Here is an 18,313-nt window from a genome sequence, read left to right as displayed (position 1 = left end):
TCAAAGGCTAAAAATAAGAACTAGTTCCAAGTTGAATCCTGGGAGAGGACACAAGCAGGTACCCTCTAAAAACCACACATGAGAAGTGCTTACTCACTTCTACAGATTTCACCATTACAGACCCATACCATTGGAGAAACTGCACAGGGAGTAAAATATCAGTGTTTATCAATTATTTATAATTATTATTGAATTAGTTAATACCCCATTGTTAGTAATACGTGTCACAAGACTACCTCTGCCAGTTTCAAAGTTCTGTAGAGAGCCAGAACTGCTGTTTGGAAAGCCTGTGGACCTAAAAGTAACATAGTGGAAAAAAGGTGTGGATTTCAGTGTTTGTCCTCCTCATGTTTAACTTGAACAGAACATTGTCATTCAGAGATAAGATGCAGGGGAAGAAGGACATCACGTTCAGTGCACATAAGTTGTGCACTTAAACTAAGTTGCATAACACTATTTGGGAGTCCCACCCACCCCGGGCCCTCATCCTCCACACAATCTTTGAACTCCTTTCTCTGCTAGTAGCAGTCCCAGATCCTCTTATCATTTTTGCTAAGTTGTAAGTGGGAACCTGACCAAAAACAGACGAGCAAACAAAACAAAACAAGACAAAAAACAAAACAAAACACTACGATGGTTTAGTTTGCAGTTAAATAGTGAATATTCTCTTTATTCAGAAGAATACATTTTTAACAGAATTGCATGCACCAGTAAATCAGTACAGTGAGGAGTAATAGGGATAAGGGAAACAACTTGACCTGGTAGAGCTTGCCACTCCCAGAATCCTTTTGACCCAACTCAGGTCAAAAAGCAGCAAATGCTGCTGAATTCCAGGATAACCAAGTTGGATTTCCAGGTCTCTGCAGGTAAAAGACAGGAGAGGAAAGCTCTTATAATGGAGAGGGTAATTATATTGGGACTGTCAGTTCCACTGAGATTCCCTGAGAGGCCAATGAAGGAGAATTGGTGGTAGTGCCTGGTTCTCCTTCTTGGTTACATTCTTCAAGGACTATGGTCTGGTCTCTTCCATCTGTCTCAGATCCTCTGTATTAAGAAAAAGATACAAAATAAATGGGGGGGGGGGGGAGGCAGTCCTGAAAACAAATTTTAGGGCAGGCCTCAGATGGCAGAAAAATAACTGGATCATGGATTTTTCAGCAGCACTCCATTTCTGGAATTGAGCTGAGCTAAGTATTTACCTAGTCCGAAGTCGAGGCCACTTCTTCCACTCTATGGCTAGCACTATCCCCAAAGCTACCACAACCACCACAATCAGGGTACTTCGGACAATGTTACCCACAGTGCACTCTTGAGCAACAGGCCCTGTGATGTATCAAAAAACAAACAAAACAAAAACAAAAACAAAAAAACAGAATCGGAGCTTATCTTATTAGTGTTCCTTTAAATATTATGTTGTTCTGTCAGTCTTGTCTCCTCAGAGTCACATGCGAGCCATGTATTGAGCTATAGAAGGAACAACCAGTCAAAGTACATTGCCCGAGTCACTCAGACCTCCTTTCTGGCAGGCAAGGAAGCGTTAGATGAATCTATTCCGTATTTCCAAGTGAACCCAAAGCTCTACCTTCTCCTCACCTTTACAAGAGCTATGATATATTTGAGATCTCCAACTCCACACCCTTCTGGTGTCCTGATTTCACCTCTATATATGTAGGGTCTGTTCTTGAGATCCCAGGAGCATCACACTAGGAACTTTCCTAGAAGCATTATCCACTCACCTGCTGCTCCCACCAGCTCCAGAGCATCACTGGGCTCTGACCAGATGTCAGGGTAGGCCTGCAGCCGGTAACTGCAGCTGTAGTTGCCAATACCTTTCCCTTCCACGTTGTTGATGACAAAATCTCCATCCTCTGAGAACTGTTGGGGTGCATCTTCTCCATCATGTTCTAGTACAAATTCAACTCCTGGCAGAGGTCCTCGGCACTGAAGGGTGATGTCCTTGCCTAGTTTGAACACAGTGCTAGGCCAGGCTGACAGAGAGGGTTTAGGGGGCTTATCTGCAACCAAAACAAGAACACAGAGTTAAAAGAAGTGGCTCTGAATCTGGTCATCTCTTCTATTATTCATAACCTCTAAAAGACCTACAACTACAAAATCTCAATGCTTTCCTGGGTTTCAGAACCTTACCGGTCACCCAGATCTCTAGAGAGTTGCTGTGATTTGAAGCTGCAAGGGGAGCAGAATCCAAGTAGTAAACACAGCTGTAGACACCAGAATCTTGGTCCCTCACCACTGGCATCCAGAAGTCAGCTCTGTACCCACTTGGCCTCTGTTGCTCTAAGGGCTGTTGAGTCCCTTCCTTCAACAGGACGAATGTTGAATCTGGCAGCTCCCCTTGACACTGAAGAGTCACGTTTTCTCCAGGGGCTACCATTGGACCAGGCTGGACTAACAGTCTAGGCTTGGGGAGTAACCCTGCAAGAAATTTACTGCTGGTCAGAGAGAAGAAGCCGTTTTAAATTCCATTCCTCCCTGCCCTCTCCTAGTATGTCATCAATAAAGAGGTGAGACTATTGTTTGCTTCTATATGAGTTCCTTAAAAATATCCTCCCTGAACCGGTCAATCCAATACTTTCTACATTACAAGGCCCACTCTCCAGTTGCGTCTCCTTACCAGTGACTATGAGTTCCAGGGTGTTACTAGGCTGTATCTTGATAGGGCTCATCCAGTCAGGGTGGTAGCAGCAGCTATAACGTCCTATGCTAGCACCAGATATATTGGTGATAGGGAACACTCCTTCATTGCTCGTGGACCCCCAAAGTTGCATGGAAGTGGCTTCTCCTTCTTTGTGCAGAATATACCCAACTCCATTGACTGGTCCTTGGCACCAGAGAGTAACATTTTGCCCCATAGTGACCACAGAACTAGGCTCAGCAGACAACCATGGTCTAGGGAATGTGTCTAAAAAGAGAACAGCGATGAATAAGGTAGGAGTATACAACCTTGCTACCTGCTTCCCACGATAACTGCTTTTCTTTGAATCCCTTGCATAGTTTGGCCTACCCTTCTAGGAGAGATTAACCCCATAAGTCCCTGCTCCAGCTGACCCTATCCCAACCCCATGTTTTGTTTGTTCTTACCAGTCACCCAGATCATAAGGGGCATACTAAGGGATGAGCCCCTGTTCGACATGGTTGTCTCATAGTAGATACAGCTGTAGTTCCCAGAGTCCTCTGTTCCAACAGTGTTGAGGAGGAAGTCAACTGAGGTCCCCAAGGCACTCTGGAACTGTAAGGGAGTATGAGTACCCTCCTGTAAGAGAGCAAACCTCATGCCCTGGAGAATTCCTTGGCAGCGCAGGGTCACATTCTTCCCAGGAAGCACCACAGGGCCAGGCTGTGCCAGGAGAGTGGGTTTGGGGTAGAAATCTAAAATGAAAAAGATCATAATATAAGAGAAGACTGTTCCTTGCATTTTGCTAATAGCTTTTATAATGTTGTTATAGGAGATGATATATGTTTGTTGCAGAAAATTAGAAAATACAATTAAAAACTAATGAAGAAAACATAATTTTACCAGCTCAAATATAGCTATTCTTTACCTATTTTCCCATGCAATACTTTTTAACACATGACTATGGCCTTGGAGCTGAGACTATTTTATGTAATCGAGCCCCCACTGCACAAAGCATTGGACAGTCTGATATGTTTATATTGAAAGCACTTTCCTATTACGTTAAACACCCTTTGAAATGGTCATTTGTAATGGCTGTATAGCATGTACCAGACATTTCAAGGTTTCCTCCTGCTCTCTGAGGGCCATCCAGCTACCAATCCCTGACAACTCAGCTCAGGAAAAGGCGGACATTCAACTCAAAGCTCAAGGCCAAGTCTAAAAGGATTGTCTCAGAAAGCAGGCAACATGAGCTTGGTTCTTGCCTTGGACACCCCTATGTCCCTCACTTTGTTCTTCAGAAGCAAATAACTCCCCTTCCCTATTCCTTTGTCTTTTCCTCTTGTGACGATAACAACATGAACAGCTGTGCTACAGGAACAGTTTATCATGTGCCAAGCACTGTCCTAAGAGCGTACCTAATGTGCCTTAGAGAGCGTATCTCTTCCCCGCCCACTGGCAGCCCTTCCACTCTCTCTCCTGGGATCAGACTTGCACCAAGACTTCCCCTCCCTAACCTGTCACAATGAGCTCCACAGGGTCACTGGGCTCAGACCAGATGGAAAAATCATAATAACGGCAGCTATAGTTTCCTCCATCGCCAATGCCCACTGAGATGATCAGAAAGTGAGCTACACTAGCCCCTGGGTTTCCCCAGGCAGGGTCACTGGATGCAATTTCATTGTCATCCTTGTATAGAATAAAGCTCATGTGTTCACGGGAGGTGGAGCAATTGAAAGTCACTCTGGAACCCGGGGTGACCACAGGGCTGGCCCATGTCTCGAAGAAAGGCTTGGGGTACATTTCTAGAAAAGAACAACAAGACATTACAAAACCAAATCCAGAAAGCAGGAAGCAAATACAGTAAGTGTTGGTTTTAAGAAGCTGTTGTCTGTGCGCACTTTCATTCAGAAACAGATGCATGAATAGTTTTGTTGGTTTGTTTCTATAGAGATCTTTCCCCTTTGAACCTCATGGAATCCTCACTGTCAGTGGAACAAGCAAAGGAGGCTATGGAAAGGGTAAGCTTTCTCTGGGACTCTATTAGTTCTCTGAACCTCAGTGTGCCCATCTGAAGAACAGAAGGAAATAGTAGCTAGCTACTTTACCTCACTTCAAGATTTCCTCTATAGTTAAATGAGGTAATCGATGGGAAAAATAATCAGAAATATTAAATCAACCTCCACAGACCCAAGCTATTAATAACAATTATGGCTATTAATATCATGCAGCCAGAGGCCCTGGCACTCCCAGCGCCACGCCTGCCTGGCTCTAAGATTGGACACAGCTCCTAGTACCAGCAGCAAAGTAAGTTTGTGGTGGAGATCGGAGGTCTGTCAGGCACTTTGCCGCCCCTCCTCCCTCACACAACCTATTCAGCTCTACCTTTTATGACAAGCTCCAGGGGCTGGCTGGGCTCAGACCACTTGAAGGGCTGCGTTTCCGTGTGTGTGCGGCAGCTGTAATTGCCCTCCTCTTGATCCGCCATTCTTTGAATTGTAAAGAAGGCTTCTCTCCCAACAGCACCAAGTTGCTGAACAGGTTCCTGTTCTCCCTTCTTATACAGAGCAAACCCCAAACCTTCCAGCCATCCTTTGCACCTGATCTGCAGTTCCTGGCCCCGGATTGGGAGGGAAGCCGAAATGACAGGTTTGGGAAGGATGTCTAGAAAACAAAACGTGATGGCTCGGGAATAAAAACTTTGGAAGTGCCCAAGACGGGACGCTCAGAGTTACTTTCTCTAAAAAAAACAAACAACAACAACAAAAAAAAAAAAAACAAAAAAAAACCCAAAGGCATCCTAGCTAGCCCAGAGTTCTTCAGTCTGTCTCCCCTCACCCTTTCCCTCACCAGTCCCCCGTCCTTTCTTCCCAGCAGCATAGGACTCCCAGGGGGACACTGGGGATCACTCCAGGAGGATCCTCTGCTTTCTCTTACCTGTCCCAACTAGTTCAAGTGCTTCACTAGGCTCCGACACAGCCATCTCCTCCCATGAATGGCAATGGTAACTCCCGGTGTGGCTGTGGGTCAGGGCGCCAAGGGGAAAGGCAGCCCGGACTTGCTCTGAGGCCGGGCGAGTTGCGATCCACCCGGTCCCATCCTTCAGTAACACAAACTCTTTAGTTGAGCCAGAAGGGCTTCTGCACCAGAGGGTTAAGTTCTTCCACGGGGCCAGAGGGAAGTTCGTCTCTGCCCACAGTTCAGGCTTAGGGGTTGGCATGACTATTTCTAGAAACAGCAGAGTTAATGAAGCCATCCTCTTGGTATTCCCACGCCCTCCTTTCCTTTCTCCTGAAGCCCCTACCCATATCACACGCCACCCCTTCCCCCCTGGAATCAGAATCCTTTCTTTCCTGTCTTGCACCCTTCTTCAGGTGCTGGGGAAAGGGGGAGCTGAAGCTTCAGCTGAGCCTCACAAAAGTACAAGAGCCTGAAGGAAACTTTTACAGGCGGAAAGACAAAGTTGGAGACTGAATGTTGCCAGTAGCTTTAAGAAGTGCCCCCTTCCTGGCTGTCCTTCCCTCCCAACCAGTCACTCCCTGGGCACTGACACTGACACTCTGTAGTTATTTCGGATCTCCAGAGAGGAATGTCCCAGTCTGGAGCAGGAAAAAAACAAAACAAAACTCACCAATCTCTTCTGCTAATGCCCCATTGCACAGTCCTGCAAAAGAAACGCTTGTCAGGTTCTGTCCCCTCCTCACCAAGACTGTCCCCCCACCCCCAGCTTGGTGGCCAGACTCCCGTCCGTCCCACCCTTTTGTACTCACCGCAGCAAAGAAGTGCCATGAGTATGAAGAGCATGGCGACCCCTTGAGCTGTTCCCAACAACCAGGCTTCTCTAAGGAGACCAGAAAGAAGATGAGAGGAGTTGCTGAGATTAGGGGGAGGGCGGAGAGAAGGGGGCGGCAATTTATGCCATTGGCTCATTCACTACCCAATAGGGATTTGGTATGTCCAGGGTAATCTTTTCTGACACTGAGGACTTTGCTTTTTGAGGGTCTAATCCTTTACAAACCCCTTGCTCTTCCAAGACCTACATGCCCCTCCTCTCTGTCCCTCCTCTCTGCCCCTCCCCCAGCTTATATTATATGTCAGCTTCCCATGGCCCCTGATTAGGTCGGTGCTGCAAATGAGATGCCAGATGGGAAAATACTTTTGTGTTTCCAGTTCTCTGAACCCCCTGGATCTCAGCCGCTCTGGGTGGTTGAGCGTGGGGGTGGAAAGAGCAACCTTGAGTGTTTCTCAGTCATCACGTTTAAGTTTGGAAGCAGTTGTTCCTATGGCAGTACTGGTCTTCAGACTGACCTGCCTCACTTGCCTTTATTATGGAAGGGTTGCCTAGGCAGCCTTGATGGATTACCAGAAGACTGCCTGTCAGTGCTGGGCTAAGCCTGTCAGAGAGTGGGATCTCTCGCCTCACTACCAAGATTGTGACTACAAATGTGTAGCACTGTTGTTGGGCTCTGCCTGCTGTACAATTAGGAGGGAGAAAGGCAAAATGAAATTGACAAGTTTTCCCTTAAGAAACAGTGACCATTCTCAGCTTTTTTCTGGTCAGGAAAACCACTTTCAAATGGCTTTCTATGAAATTTGGATTCTGATCTTATTCTTTGATGTAATGATCTTGAAGTAAAGTGACACACCTGAATTCTAATCCCTGGAGGAGTTTAGCTTAAAGCACAAAAAATTTGTAATCAACAGGAAAATAAAACTTTACTGAAAACTGCTTGAAAATTCCAAGGGTTTTTTTTTTCTCTTTGAAAACATAAGTAGCTCTCTACTTGCTGCCCTGTCACACTATCCCTCAGATCCCAGCAGAAAACACAGGCACACATACTCGTAGTGATCATCCATTGTGTATTAAAATTCCCAGACACACAAATGTGGCAGACAGATACATCCAGAAGCAGAGGGTGGAGGGAAGTGGGCAAAACAGTCAGGTGGTAAAGGCCTTTACTGGGTTAGCAACTGTCATTTCTCTTTTCATTGTCAACTGGAATAGCCTTAGAAAACCATAGGGATTAAGTATAGAGATCAGTGGTCCAAAGGACACTGGGTAATCTAAATTAAAAAAACGGCAGGAGAATCTTTTGGACTTTGTTTTCAGGCTAGGGAAGCAGTGTGATTCTCCAGCTCCATTTGTTGTCTTTTCGAATGATTATGCAGGTTAAAGCTATAGACTCGGGGTGCTTGGCACAGAAAATAGAAGGCCCAAGGAACAAAAATACTGGTCCCTAAGGAACCTAGTATGGGCCAAAAAAAATCTCTCCAGCCCTTGAAAGTGCAGGGTAAAGCTAAAAAAAATGGGATGGGAATTAGCTAACAATCTGGAAGACACAACAAGCGGGCTTGTTCACGCCGTATCACTGGGGAAGACGTCTATGAAGTCTTGTGGACTGAGCTGTTTAAGAGGAGATTTGGGCGCTGTAGGAGGTGAAGAGTTCAGGAGACATGCTTCTGCTTATTTCTGTGGTTCTGGAAAACTATACATTATTCCACTTATTGGCTTGAGTAATGACCCTTCTGTGAGGTGAAAGAGAAATGGATGAGAATGTTTTGACTCATAAGCCTAGATGTCTGGGGAGAATCCTAAGAGTGTGTCCCCCTGGCTTGCTGCAACTGGGGGAATGGCCCATTCTGAAGACTAGGAGAGTACACAATGAGGCTGAGCGAAGGCAAGTACCTGAGTCTCAGTGTCCGACACTTCCACCGTATCCACAGCACTAGTAACACCAAGGAAACAAGCTGCACAATTAAGGACATCCTGAGAGCCTCATTCAGAATGGAATTCCAGGTGAGGAAGCCTGTGACCAGAGAAGACCAGAAGCAGAAACCTTGATGGGGACAAGGTCAGACAGATAAATTGACAGTGTGGGAGGGGAGCTAGTTACTGGGAAAGCTTCTATTTAGAAGTTTGAGACAGATGTGTCCTTCCTATTTGTGGAGAATAGGAATATTGTGGTCACTGCTTCGAGGTATTGTAGCACACCCAAGGGAAGTGTGCCTAGATGGATGGGTCCTGACTTCCAAGCCCTCCTTCCCCTTCCCATAGATTTCTGGGCACTATTTTGAGATGCCAGGATTTGGACGGTATTCCTCTGAGAAGTCATCTTCTCACCTGCTGGTCCCACCAGCTTCAGAGGCTCACTGCGATGTGACCAGATGTTAGGGTGTGCCTCAATACGATAGCTGCAACTGTAGGTCCCTGTGCCTTGTCCTTCAATGTTAGTGATGATGAAGTCTCCGTCTACTGAGAATTTTTGGAAGGTTGCGCTTTCTTCCCATTCCAAAGAAAATTCAAGGACTGGATGAGATACTCGGCACTGAAGGGTGATGGTCTTTCCTACTTTGAACACGGAACTGGGCCAAGCTGAAAGGGAGGGTTTGGGGGGCTTATCTGAAACCAATCCAGAGACCACAGTTAGAAGTGACGTAGAGTCAGCATCCTCTCCTCTGCCGAGTGTTTCTCGGCTCCACATTTGGACCTCTCTGTCTTTCCAGTTACATTTGGTTAGTCACTTCAAACTTTGTGTACTTCAAGCCCTTTCCCCCTCTGTGGTTCTCTAAAGACTACCAGTTCCCAATTTCAACCAAGAAGACCTCATACCTGTAAACTCTCCCAGGCTTGAAGGAAAATACTTGTTGTTCACAAGTCACAGTGGGGCTGTGTCATGCTGAGAGGTAAGGAGGGCTTAAGGTAAAACCCCCAGAGAAGGTCCTTGAAGGATATAAAGTCCTACACCATCGACCTAGTGTTTTCTCTTTAGCTCGTATGTCTAGCAAAGTGCAAGAGCCACTTAGACCTCCCCCACCTGTTTTAGAGCACTGTAATAATGCTAAAACCACATGGGTGACAATAAAATTGAAACCAGTTAGAATCACTTGCCTACAACCATCAGCTCCACAGTGTTGTATGTTGCCATCTTAATGGATGTCTTCCAGGTAAGATAATAAAGGCAGCTATAGATGCCAGCATCCCTGTACGTCACATTCTTGAGGAAGAATGATTTGTTGCCAGTGTTGCTGGTGGCATCTAGAACCTGAAGGGGTCTTTCATCTCCTTTCTTATAGAGTGCAAGCCCCACTCCATCCATCAGTCCTCGACATCTCAGGCTCACGTTTTGACCCATTTGAACCACAGGACTAGGACGAACCAGTAGCCATGTCTTGGGGAAAGTGTCTAGGATGAGACCCAAAATACAAATAGCCAATGGCATCACTCTTACCTCCTTCCAGTACTTAGGGCTACTTTCTGCCTCTGTCTGCACTTTGCAAATCTCTCACTAGGCTGCACAGATTTTGTCCCTTCCTCCCACCATTAGCCCTGGCCAAGTGACTATGTATGAGAGGGGAGAGGGAGTCAGAGGAAACTGTATAACCTGTTCCATAGCATACCCCTGTCTTACCAGTCACCCAGATTTTCAGGATATCACTAAGCAGCGAACCCCTGTATGACGCATCATAATAAAAACAGAGGTAGTGCCCTGTATCCTGGATCTTCAGATCCCGGAAGTAGAAATATGCCTCGTTTTTTACTGACTTCTTGTGATAAAAAGATTTCTTCAGGTCTTCCAACCTCATTAAAGCAAACGTCATTCCATATATTGGCCCTTGGCACCTGAGACTCAGGCTTTCTCCTGGTGCCAGGATGGGCCCAGGAAGGGCTGTCAAAGTTGGTTTGGGGTAGAGACCTAGAAAGGGAAGAGACTCTTAAGTTACAGTTTGGCCAATTCTTCCCTAGTATATTTTTATTCTCCTAGTTTCTTTGGACAAAAGTGGTGATTGGAATATACACTTCCCTTCTTGTCTTTCCATAGATTTATGCCTCCTTGTGTTTGTAATTAAGGGTAAGTTCACATATAGCCCTTCCCTCCCACCTAACTCTAGTAGCTCCATTGTGAGCTTAGCCAGGTAGAGTTGTTTGCCTCAGGGGACTGTCTACATTCATAATGCTCTGTATCTTCAGGTCTCTGAAATGACAAGTATAGTTCTTCCCACTGTCAGAAAATCCACACCTGTAAAAATGACTTTGATTCTGACTTGTAGAGCATAACTTGCACTGAAAAATTGATGAGAGAGCATCTCAACACATTAATCCTCTTTTAAGTCCCTACTTCCAACACTCACAACATGCGGTTAGAGGAGGCCAATAGGGAGATTTGGAGTAATAACTCAGTAAGCCAATGAAATGTGATAATGGGGCCCACCCTCATTTTTCTTGGATTGCTTTTCTGAGGTGGTTGTACTACTATAATTCAGCGCTATACAACTCCATCCCCAGGTGCCCCAGCTCATCCATGGAAGGAGCAGTTCTGTCATATAGTCACAGGAGATTTTTGGATTTGTCATGGATCATGCCGATCTAGGGGCATTGAGTGTAAAGACTGTAAAGTCCCTGCCAGCATAAAATTAACAGACAAGTGAGAAATCCTGGTGAACATTAATTACGGAAGTATGTGTTAATGGAAACTACGTTGGAAGGATATGTGTACAATAAGCATCCATATACACGGGTTAAACAGTCCTTTGTATTTTGAGCCTCAAGAAAAAGCTATATTAATAAATTATCTTCCATTTATTGAGAACTTATATGCCAGGCACTGTACATGTTATTTAGGCAAATCCTCACAACAACCCTGTGAGGTAGGCATTATTCTTATACCAATCTTGTAGATCATGGAATTGAAGCACAGAGTGGCATTATACAATAGATTGGACAGATACTGTTATCCTGTCTTAGAATGGAGAAAACCAAAGCATAGAGAGTGGCATGAGTTGCTCAACATCACACAGGGAAGCAGTGTCACAGGTGGCACTAGAAATCAGCGGGTACTTTCTGTAGCATCACAATCTCCCTGGATCTATTTTGCTTGCTGCAGGAACTACGTAAATGTAGACAATTCCATTTGGAATCACCCAGGGCATGGGATAAAGGAAGTGAAGCTGGAGCATGTATCTAGCATTTGGACCTTTGGAGGGGCTGCCTTTACTGGCTCTAGTGATACGGGACGAAATAATCTGTCAAGGCATTTCTAAAATATAAACTGCTGCTTTCTTTATTATTTCTTTTGTTTGTTTTTCATCAATGGGAATAGTGATTCATTCTGTTTCCCACACTTAAATGCAATGATTACAAATACATTTAGACTTTTAGGAAATCAATTTTAAGACTGTACTGGCAATGCCTGGCACATATTAGGTGCTCAATAAATATTGGATGGGTGAATAAATGATAATCAACAAGTAAAGGACAGTAAAACTGATAAGATGAAGCTATTGAATAGATGGGTAGGCTCACCAACAAGCCAAAGGATTACCTACTTTAAAGCCTGTGTGATTCTAAAGCTCAAGGAAGTGTCAAATGACTACCTCATTGACTTTGCAGAGCCTAGACACTGGCTGAGGCAAGTAATATAAAAAACTTCTGCTCAACCAGCCATGATTCCTGGGATAACAATTGTCAGATGCCAGCAGCCGTGGCCACACCCACCTGCTACCACCAGCTTCAGGGGGTTGCTGGGCTCTGACCACAGAGAAGGGAGCATCTGGATATGAGTGCGGCAGATGTAAACCCCTTCATTCTCAGGTGCCAAGTTGTCAATGGAGAAAATGGCCATTGTCCCAGTTGGGACTTGGTAATCTACGGGCTCTGTGTAGCCCTCCTTAAACAGCATAAATACCAAATCCTGAAGCCATCCATGGCAGAGGATGTTAACATTGCACCCAGGAAGAGGCGGGGTCTCTGCCTGGATCCAGAAGATGGGTTTAGGAAGTTGGCCTGGAAAAAAAAAAAGAATAAACTGATGTGAATTAGAGTAAGGGTAGTGCAGCCTAGACAGCTGGAATGGCGAGTTTGGCTTTACATGAGCCTTCCCCAGATAACCCTTGCTTGGCCCACCCATTCAGAGCTGCAGCTTCTACATGCATTGTCTGATACCTAGTGGGTGCTTAGTGCGATCAATGGAAAGCACACATGCATGTATTTGAAGTAAACAAATCACATCAACAAACCCTTCTCCGTGCCAGTGATTTTTGAGTCTCAAGAGTGGGAGAATATTCTTGAGTATCTAGCTTTGTCATCTCACCTGGTGCTTCTAACTCTAGAATTTTACTGGGTTTCGACCAGCCTCTCTCCTTCCAGTAGCAGCACCGATAAACACCTGTATTGGACTCAGTAAGGGCACCTATGAAGAATGAAACTTGGAAGGTCTTGTAAGAAGGACGGATCCAGGTCATCTGCGTGTTATCCTTTAGTATCAGGAACTTGCTGGATACCCGAGAGGGGCTTCTGCACCAAAGTGTGATGTTCTCCCAAGGGGCCTGGGGGTAGTTGGACTCTATCCATAGCTCTGGTTGAGACTCCACTGCTGTTGTTGCCCCCAAATCACAAAGATATCAGCAGTCAGTCCTCCCCCTCCTTCAAAGTTCCCCACAACACACATTAAAAATAGTTCTAATCCACCCAGATGCTGACATCTGCCTTCCTGTGGGACTAGGAGTGTCTGCTCCTATGAGGGCTTGAGATACCAGGGCATTTGTTCAAGGAATCCAAATGGACAAGGGAATAAACTGCTGTCTAACGTGAAATCAAAACAAAACAAAACAAAAAACCTTGCTTATTTCTTGGGAAATCAAGTCATGACGGAAGAGGTTCTGATTCCCAAGCAGCCCAACCTTTCTTGTCATACATACATACAGATAGGCCAGGACCTTAGAATCTCAGGCAGCAAGGAACTTACCCATTGACACCGTACCCAGATTGAGCCCTAAAAAGAGAGAATGGTAAGGAAAAGACTCTGCTTTCTTATGTTACACCCTCCAACCTCAATAATCTCCCCCAACCTCCCCCACGAGCATGCTCACAAGAACTTCTCCAACAGGGTCACTTGTTTTTCATCCCCTCCTTGGACTTACAAATGCAAACAAGCAAAAGAGTGAAGGTCCGAAGCATCATGTCCCCTGATCTGGCCTGTCCAGGCCTCTGGGGCCTCTGGTGCAGGATGTGTACTCCAAATCTTAAAGGCTTTGCTTCTTAAAAGGTAGTAGAATCTAAAATAAGAAATGTTCGTGCTCAGGGACTCAAGCTTAGGTGTGATAGCTGCGTTATTCTTGACAATCTCACATTGCCCTGGCTCACAGGACCCTAGCTTGTAAAGAAGGCCACTTGTTGCTTTCCTCTCCTCGATCGTTTTCTTTACTTCCTCATCTCTCTACTCAAGATCTCTTCCTGAGATTCAAGATGTTATTTTTGTTGAAATGTTTATTTGTCCCTGGGATTTCAAAGGCACCAACAGTGACCATAAACAAGGCCGAGGAAACCCTGCTGAGTGGGGGAAGTGAAACATGCCAAGACTCACCTTTTAATAGCTTTCAATCAGAGAAGTCCACGAACTCACTACTTGCACGCACGCAGCACATGTACAGAGGCACTCACACACACAGCTGAGTCATCCAACAGCTCAGTAAAGAAGGCATTTACCAATGCCCCCATCTTTTTACTGAGGCAAATGGAGTTTAGTGAAGACACATATTAAACATAAATTGAAGCTCATGTTCAACTCCACGGCTGATACTCAAATGTCCAGAGGCAGCCTCTACTCTCACCCCATCTTCATCCTCCATCTCCTCTCCCATTTCTAGTCCTTCTAAAGGAGTGCTTATGATGCACTCTTGTAGCTTAACTCCAAAGCTTAAGGCCGTATCTTGAGTAGATGTTAGATAATCCAGCTGCTGCCCCAGAGTTAATAAAAGTGTAAATGATTCCTCCTTAGAGCTTGCCTTTAGCTTCTAAGCAGCTTTGCTCACTAGCTCTGAAGAAAATACAATTGTTTGAATTGGAAGGAACATAAAAGAGAGATATGAGTTCAGAGAGGCCACCTCATTTTCCCAGAAGTCACTACCAGTCATATGTATACATGAGGTGGATCTTCTCCCCTTGCGCGGCAAAGAGAATGTGGATCCTCAGAGCCCAAGCTCAGGAGACTTCTCCAACATGAAACCTCTCCTCAGAGTACGAAATCCTGCCTGCCCTGCCCTACCCTGCCCTCAGCCACATGGTCTTAGCTCAGTGAAGTGACGTAGATGCCGCTCCCACAAGAGGTAAATGGTCTAACTCTAACAGTGAGCAAAATGGAGGCACTGAGAAATTCATTTTCAAAACACCTGGGTGGGAGGACAACAGGTTGACACTGAAAGGTCCAAGAAAGCCAGGCCCCAACTTTTCATTTGTTTGTGTTGAAGGAAGCTTAACTTACCCGTCTCTGAACTTTTCTCTGTCTGTTAAGTGGGGGAATAATGTGTACCTAGCACTGCTGTTTTGGATTACAGAAAATGTGTGTACAGTGCCAAGCATGCTGTGTACATTTCATGTAAACAGGTGTATTTTGTCCCATTTTTCAAAGAGGGGAATATACATTTGGCATAAGGCCATAATGAGACTCTTCCCAATTACTAGTACCCTTTGTCCCCAGTTGTCTCAGTGCCAGGCCAAAGCTTGGATACAACCCTGTTGCTTTGTTTCCCCCTGTGGCACTGGGCCAGTATATACTGGGGGAAGCTAGGTTCTTTGCTAAGGAGAGTTCAACCTGCGATTGCACCCAGGAAATGCTGTCTTAGGATTCAGCCTTACCACATGGACATCAGGGTCTGGCCTCTTGGTAACTGGAGTGGAATCAGAAAAGCTGAATTTCTCAGCACGGCTGACCACTCTTCAATTATTAAAAAAAAAAAAAACTGCACCGTATCAGTATCATTTCAACCAAAATGATGAATCTTATGCCCAGGGAACTTGGGAAAGACCCTGAGGTTCAAAATTGGCCACGCCCATTTTGCCCTTTCACCCCACACCCAACTTAGGCGGTTGAGGCTGCTTTTTTTTTTTTTTGGTTTTGTTTTTGTTTTTTTAACCGTCCCCTCGTACTCTACCCCAAGCACTTTTCCCACCATTAGGCAGCGCCGCAGTGTTTTCGAGGGTGATATAAACGAAATATCTAATGCCTAGCCCTTTTCATAGCTTTCAGCAGTCTAAGGGGTTAGGCTCCGCTGGGTGCTGGGTACAAGCTTTGCTTAGGTTTGGAAGGAAGACTGACAAGGGAAGGGGGAAAGTGCCACATTGCCCAGAGGTTCTCATCGAGGCGGGGCTGGGATCGAGGGAGAGAGGGAGAAAGGCAAGGATGAAGGGGTGGGGGGGAAAGAATAGGGAGCAGTTTGATTTACGACAATTAATCGTAGCAGGGGGGACTCTTTCGGGGGTTTTGTTTAGGATTTGGTGGCCAGTAATTAATCTTCAGCCACTGGACTATGCGCTCATTTGCAGGTACTTACGGTAGTCGAAGGCCCGCTCTGAGGTTGGAGATTCTCCAGAGAGCTCCTCCAGATGCAGCAAACTGCCCGGCATGGGAAGAGCTGTCTAAGGACAGCCTCTCTGGCCTGAGCCCCGCCTCCCTCTCTCCCCCACCCGCCTGCTGCCCCGCCCCAGCCTCCTCCCCTCCCTCGTTAAGCTCCGGAACCCACCTACACCAACTCTGCCTAGCACCTGCAGTCTTCTGACGACCAGGATAGAAACGCCCCTCCCAGCTCCCCCCCGCCTTTCTCCCTACTCCCTGCAGAGGTTGCCTGCGCTTGAGTCAGGCCCCTGCCCCCTGCTTGTCGCTGAGCTTCTTTTGGTCACTGTATCCTGGAAGGGAGAGGGCCAGCTCCCAAGACAGCTGAAGCTGTAGATCTACCTCGCCAGCTCCCCGGTGCCTTTAAAGCGATCTCTTCTTCCTCTGCTCCTAAAATGCCCCCACGCATTCATAAATGTCCACACAGTAGTTGAAACGCCTACTGTGTGTTCTTTTGGCCCTGGCCCTAGACCCTTCTAACCTTCACAGCAAGCCTGCAAGAGAGCAGTAGTTCATTCTCTCCAACAATCGCAGAGGGTTAGTAACTTGGAAGGTTTGGTATAAAAGCCCAGGCTTTAAAGACACACACTTTCAGGATTCAGTTTAGGTTCTACATTTAACACCTGTGTGATCCCTAGCAAGTGAGTTAAAGTCTCCGAGGTCCTCCTCCCCCATATTTTAAATAAGATAGCAGAGGCTACTTTGCAGAGCGTTAATGACTAAGTAAATCGCCAAGTACCACAGGCTTGGCACACTCTAAGTTCTCAACCAACGGTATCTATGTCACTTCTACTGCTGCCATTAATCTGTAAATCCTTCCTTAACAGTCTTAGGGCAGTATGGTTTTGTTACTATGGAGCAATGTTTTGTAAATTTTCTTGACAAGTAAACATTCGTCAAATTTTATTTTGGGCATGAATGTGTGAGAGAGAGATGGAGAGCAGCCATGCTATGACACCTGTTACAACGCGGAAGTGGGAGGGTTTCAGGAGTCTGTTCATACCTTACATATTGTTGAAGCAGGGTCTTCTCTCTTGTTTCCATCACTGTGCAGCTTATTCCAGGCTAGCAATCGTCTGGACGATTTTCCGGTTCCACTTCCCATCTCACTGTAGACGGACATACTGGGCTTACAAATGTACAACAACCGTACAGCTTTTAACATGAGACCGAACTCAAGTAATGAGACTTATGAAAAAAGAACTTTTACCCACAGAGCCATCCTTATTGTCTCCTGAAGGATTTTTAAAAATGAAGTATAGGAGTTAGACCTTAACTATGGCTGTTGACATATACAATGAGATTTAACTATGGCACCCAATGGGCTCACTGAACAGTTGATAATAAGTAGCCAAAGCTTCCTTTATGTGCATTTTACCTTCATAAGGTATCTCAAACCAATGAAAATCAATTTAAATGAAAAAAGAAACCATGTGTAAATCAGAGGCTGTGCTTTTAACAAAGCCATTTGAATACCATGGCTTCATGCAGCACGTGATAAGAGGTGCAGGTTCCTGGCACTCTTAAGATTCTCCCCAGCATTTCAAACTGCACATTGTTGTGGAGTGATGAGCCATATAATTATAAACATGCATTTCTAGGCAAACTATTTAATGTCTCTGAGCATCATTTTTTTTCTTATTTGAAAAGTGGAGATAATAGTTGAACTTACTACCACACAAGGCTGTGTGTAGGATTGAATAAAAACTCGCCCTGTCAACCACTACCTAGGGACTCTGACATAACAGACAGCCTTTAATTCCACACGTGCTTGCTAAGTGGTTCTTTGGGGCAGGCATTGTTCTGGAGTCTGAATATCCAGAAAGATGTTCCTCTTTAAGAGTCCCTAGTCTACGCATAACTCATGAGAGAAAATGAGCAGGAAGCAGCAGAGGAGTGTTGGGAATCAGAGGACATGGCAACTGAGAAGACCAGCCAAGTGCCACACATGGCAGTAGTGCTCTGAGAAGTGCAAGCAGGTTACTGTTACTTTGTTCCTCAACTAGGGCACTGGTTGCAGGAAAGACACATCAAGGGTTTTGAACACAGTGGAGAGACAAAATTGGGCTGGTAAGATGTTGTTTGAAACATTGAAATGAACATTACAATCTATGAGACTGGAAACACTTTAGCAATATATATTTTAGAGACAGTTATCCTTGGCTGGCTTGGAACTCACTGAGTACATTATTTTGCCCTGGAACTCAGTGATATGCACCCTTCTGCCTCCCACGTGCTGGGGCAGACTGGGTGCATAAGACATAGGGGAGACTGTGGTTGGGATATAATATATGTA

General features: G+C 45.5%; 1 protein-coding gene across 6 annotated transcripts; it reads right to left on the bottom strand.

Moving 5' to 3' along the window:
• Positions 1-637: 637 nt before the first annotated feature.
• On the bottom strand, positions 638-16,184 carry IGSF1 (immunoglobulin superfamily member 1). 6 transcript variants are annotated; one of them, XM_084789820.1, is made up of 21 exons: positions 16,148-16,184; positions 15,959-16,020; positions 13,550-13,684; positions 13,375-13,401; positions 12,721-13,002; positions 12,126-12,413; positions 10,042-10,326; positions 9,522-9,815; positions 8,754-9,032; positions 8,319-8,439; positions 6,403-6,473; positions 6,264-6,296; positions 5,570-5,860; positions 5,018-5,296; positions 4,150-4,437; positions 3,100-3,387; positions 2,633-2,920; positions 2,146-2,433; positions 1,737-2,015; positions 1,200-1,323; positions 638-1,044 (listed from the first exon to the last, which is right to left on the bottom strand). In XM_084789820.1, exons 3-21 carry the CDS (start codon positions 13,587-13,589, stop codon positions 909-911), a joined length of 3,981 nt encoding a protein of 1,326 aa, XP_084645946.1. In that variant the 5' UTR covers positions 13,590-13,684; positions 15,959-16,020; positions 16,148-16,184; the 3' UTR covers positions 638-908. The 6 variants fall into 6 exon arrangements, with proteins under 6 accessions (XP_084645946.1, XP_084645947.1, XP_084645945.1 ...); XM_084789821.1 differs by lacking the exon at positions 16,148-16,184 and having other exon boundaries at positions 2,146-2,184; positions 2,281-2,433; positions 15,959-16,056; XM_084789819.1 differs by lacking the exon at positions 16,148-16,184 and having other exon boundaries at positions 15,959-16,056.
• Positions 16,185-18,313: the final 2,129 nt, after the last annotated feature.

The sequence above is a fragment of the Acomys minous genome (assembly GCF_964271855.1).
Source record: "Acomys minous genome assembly, chromosome: 7".
NCBI classification, from domain to species: domain Eukaryota; kingdom Metazoa; phylum Chordata; class Mammalia; order Rodentia; family Muridae; genus Acomys; species Acomys minous.
Note: the sequence above shows the minus strand (reverse complement) of the source record. Positions and strands in the feature narration are given on the sequence as shown.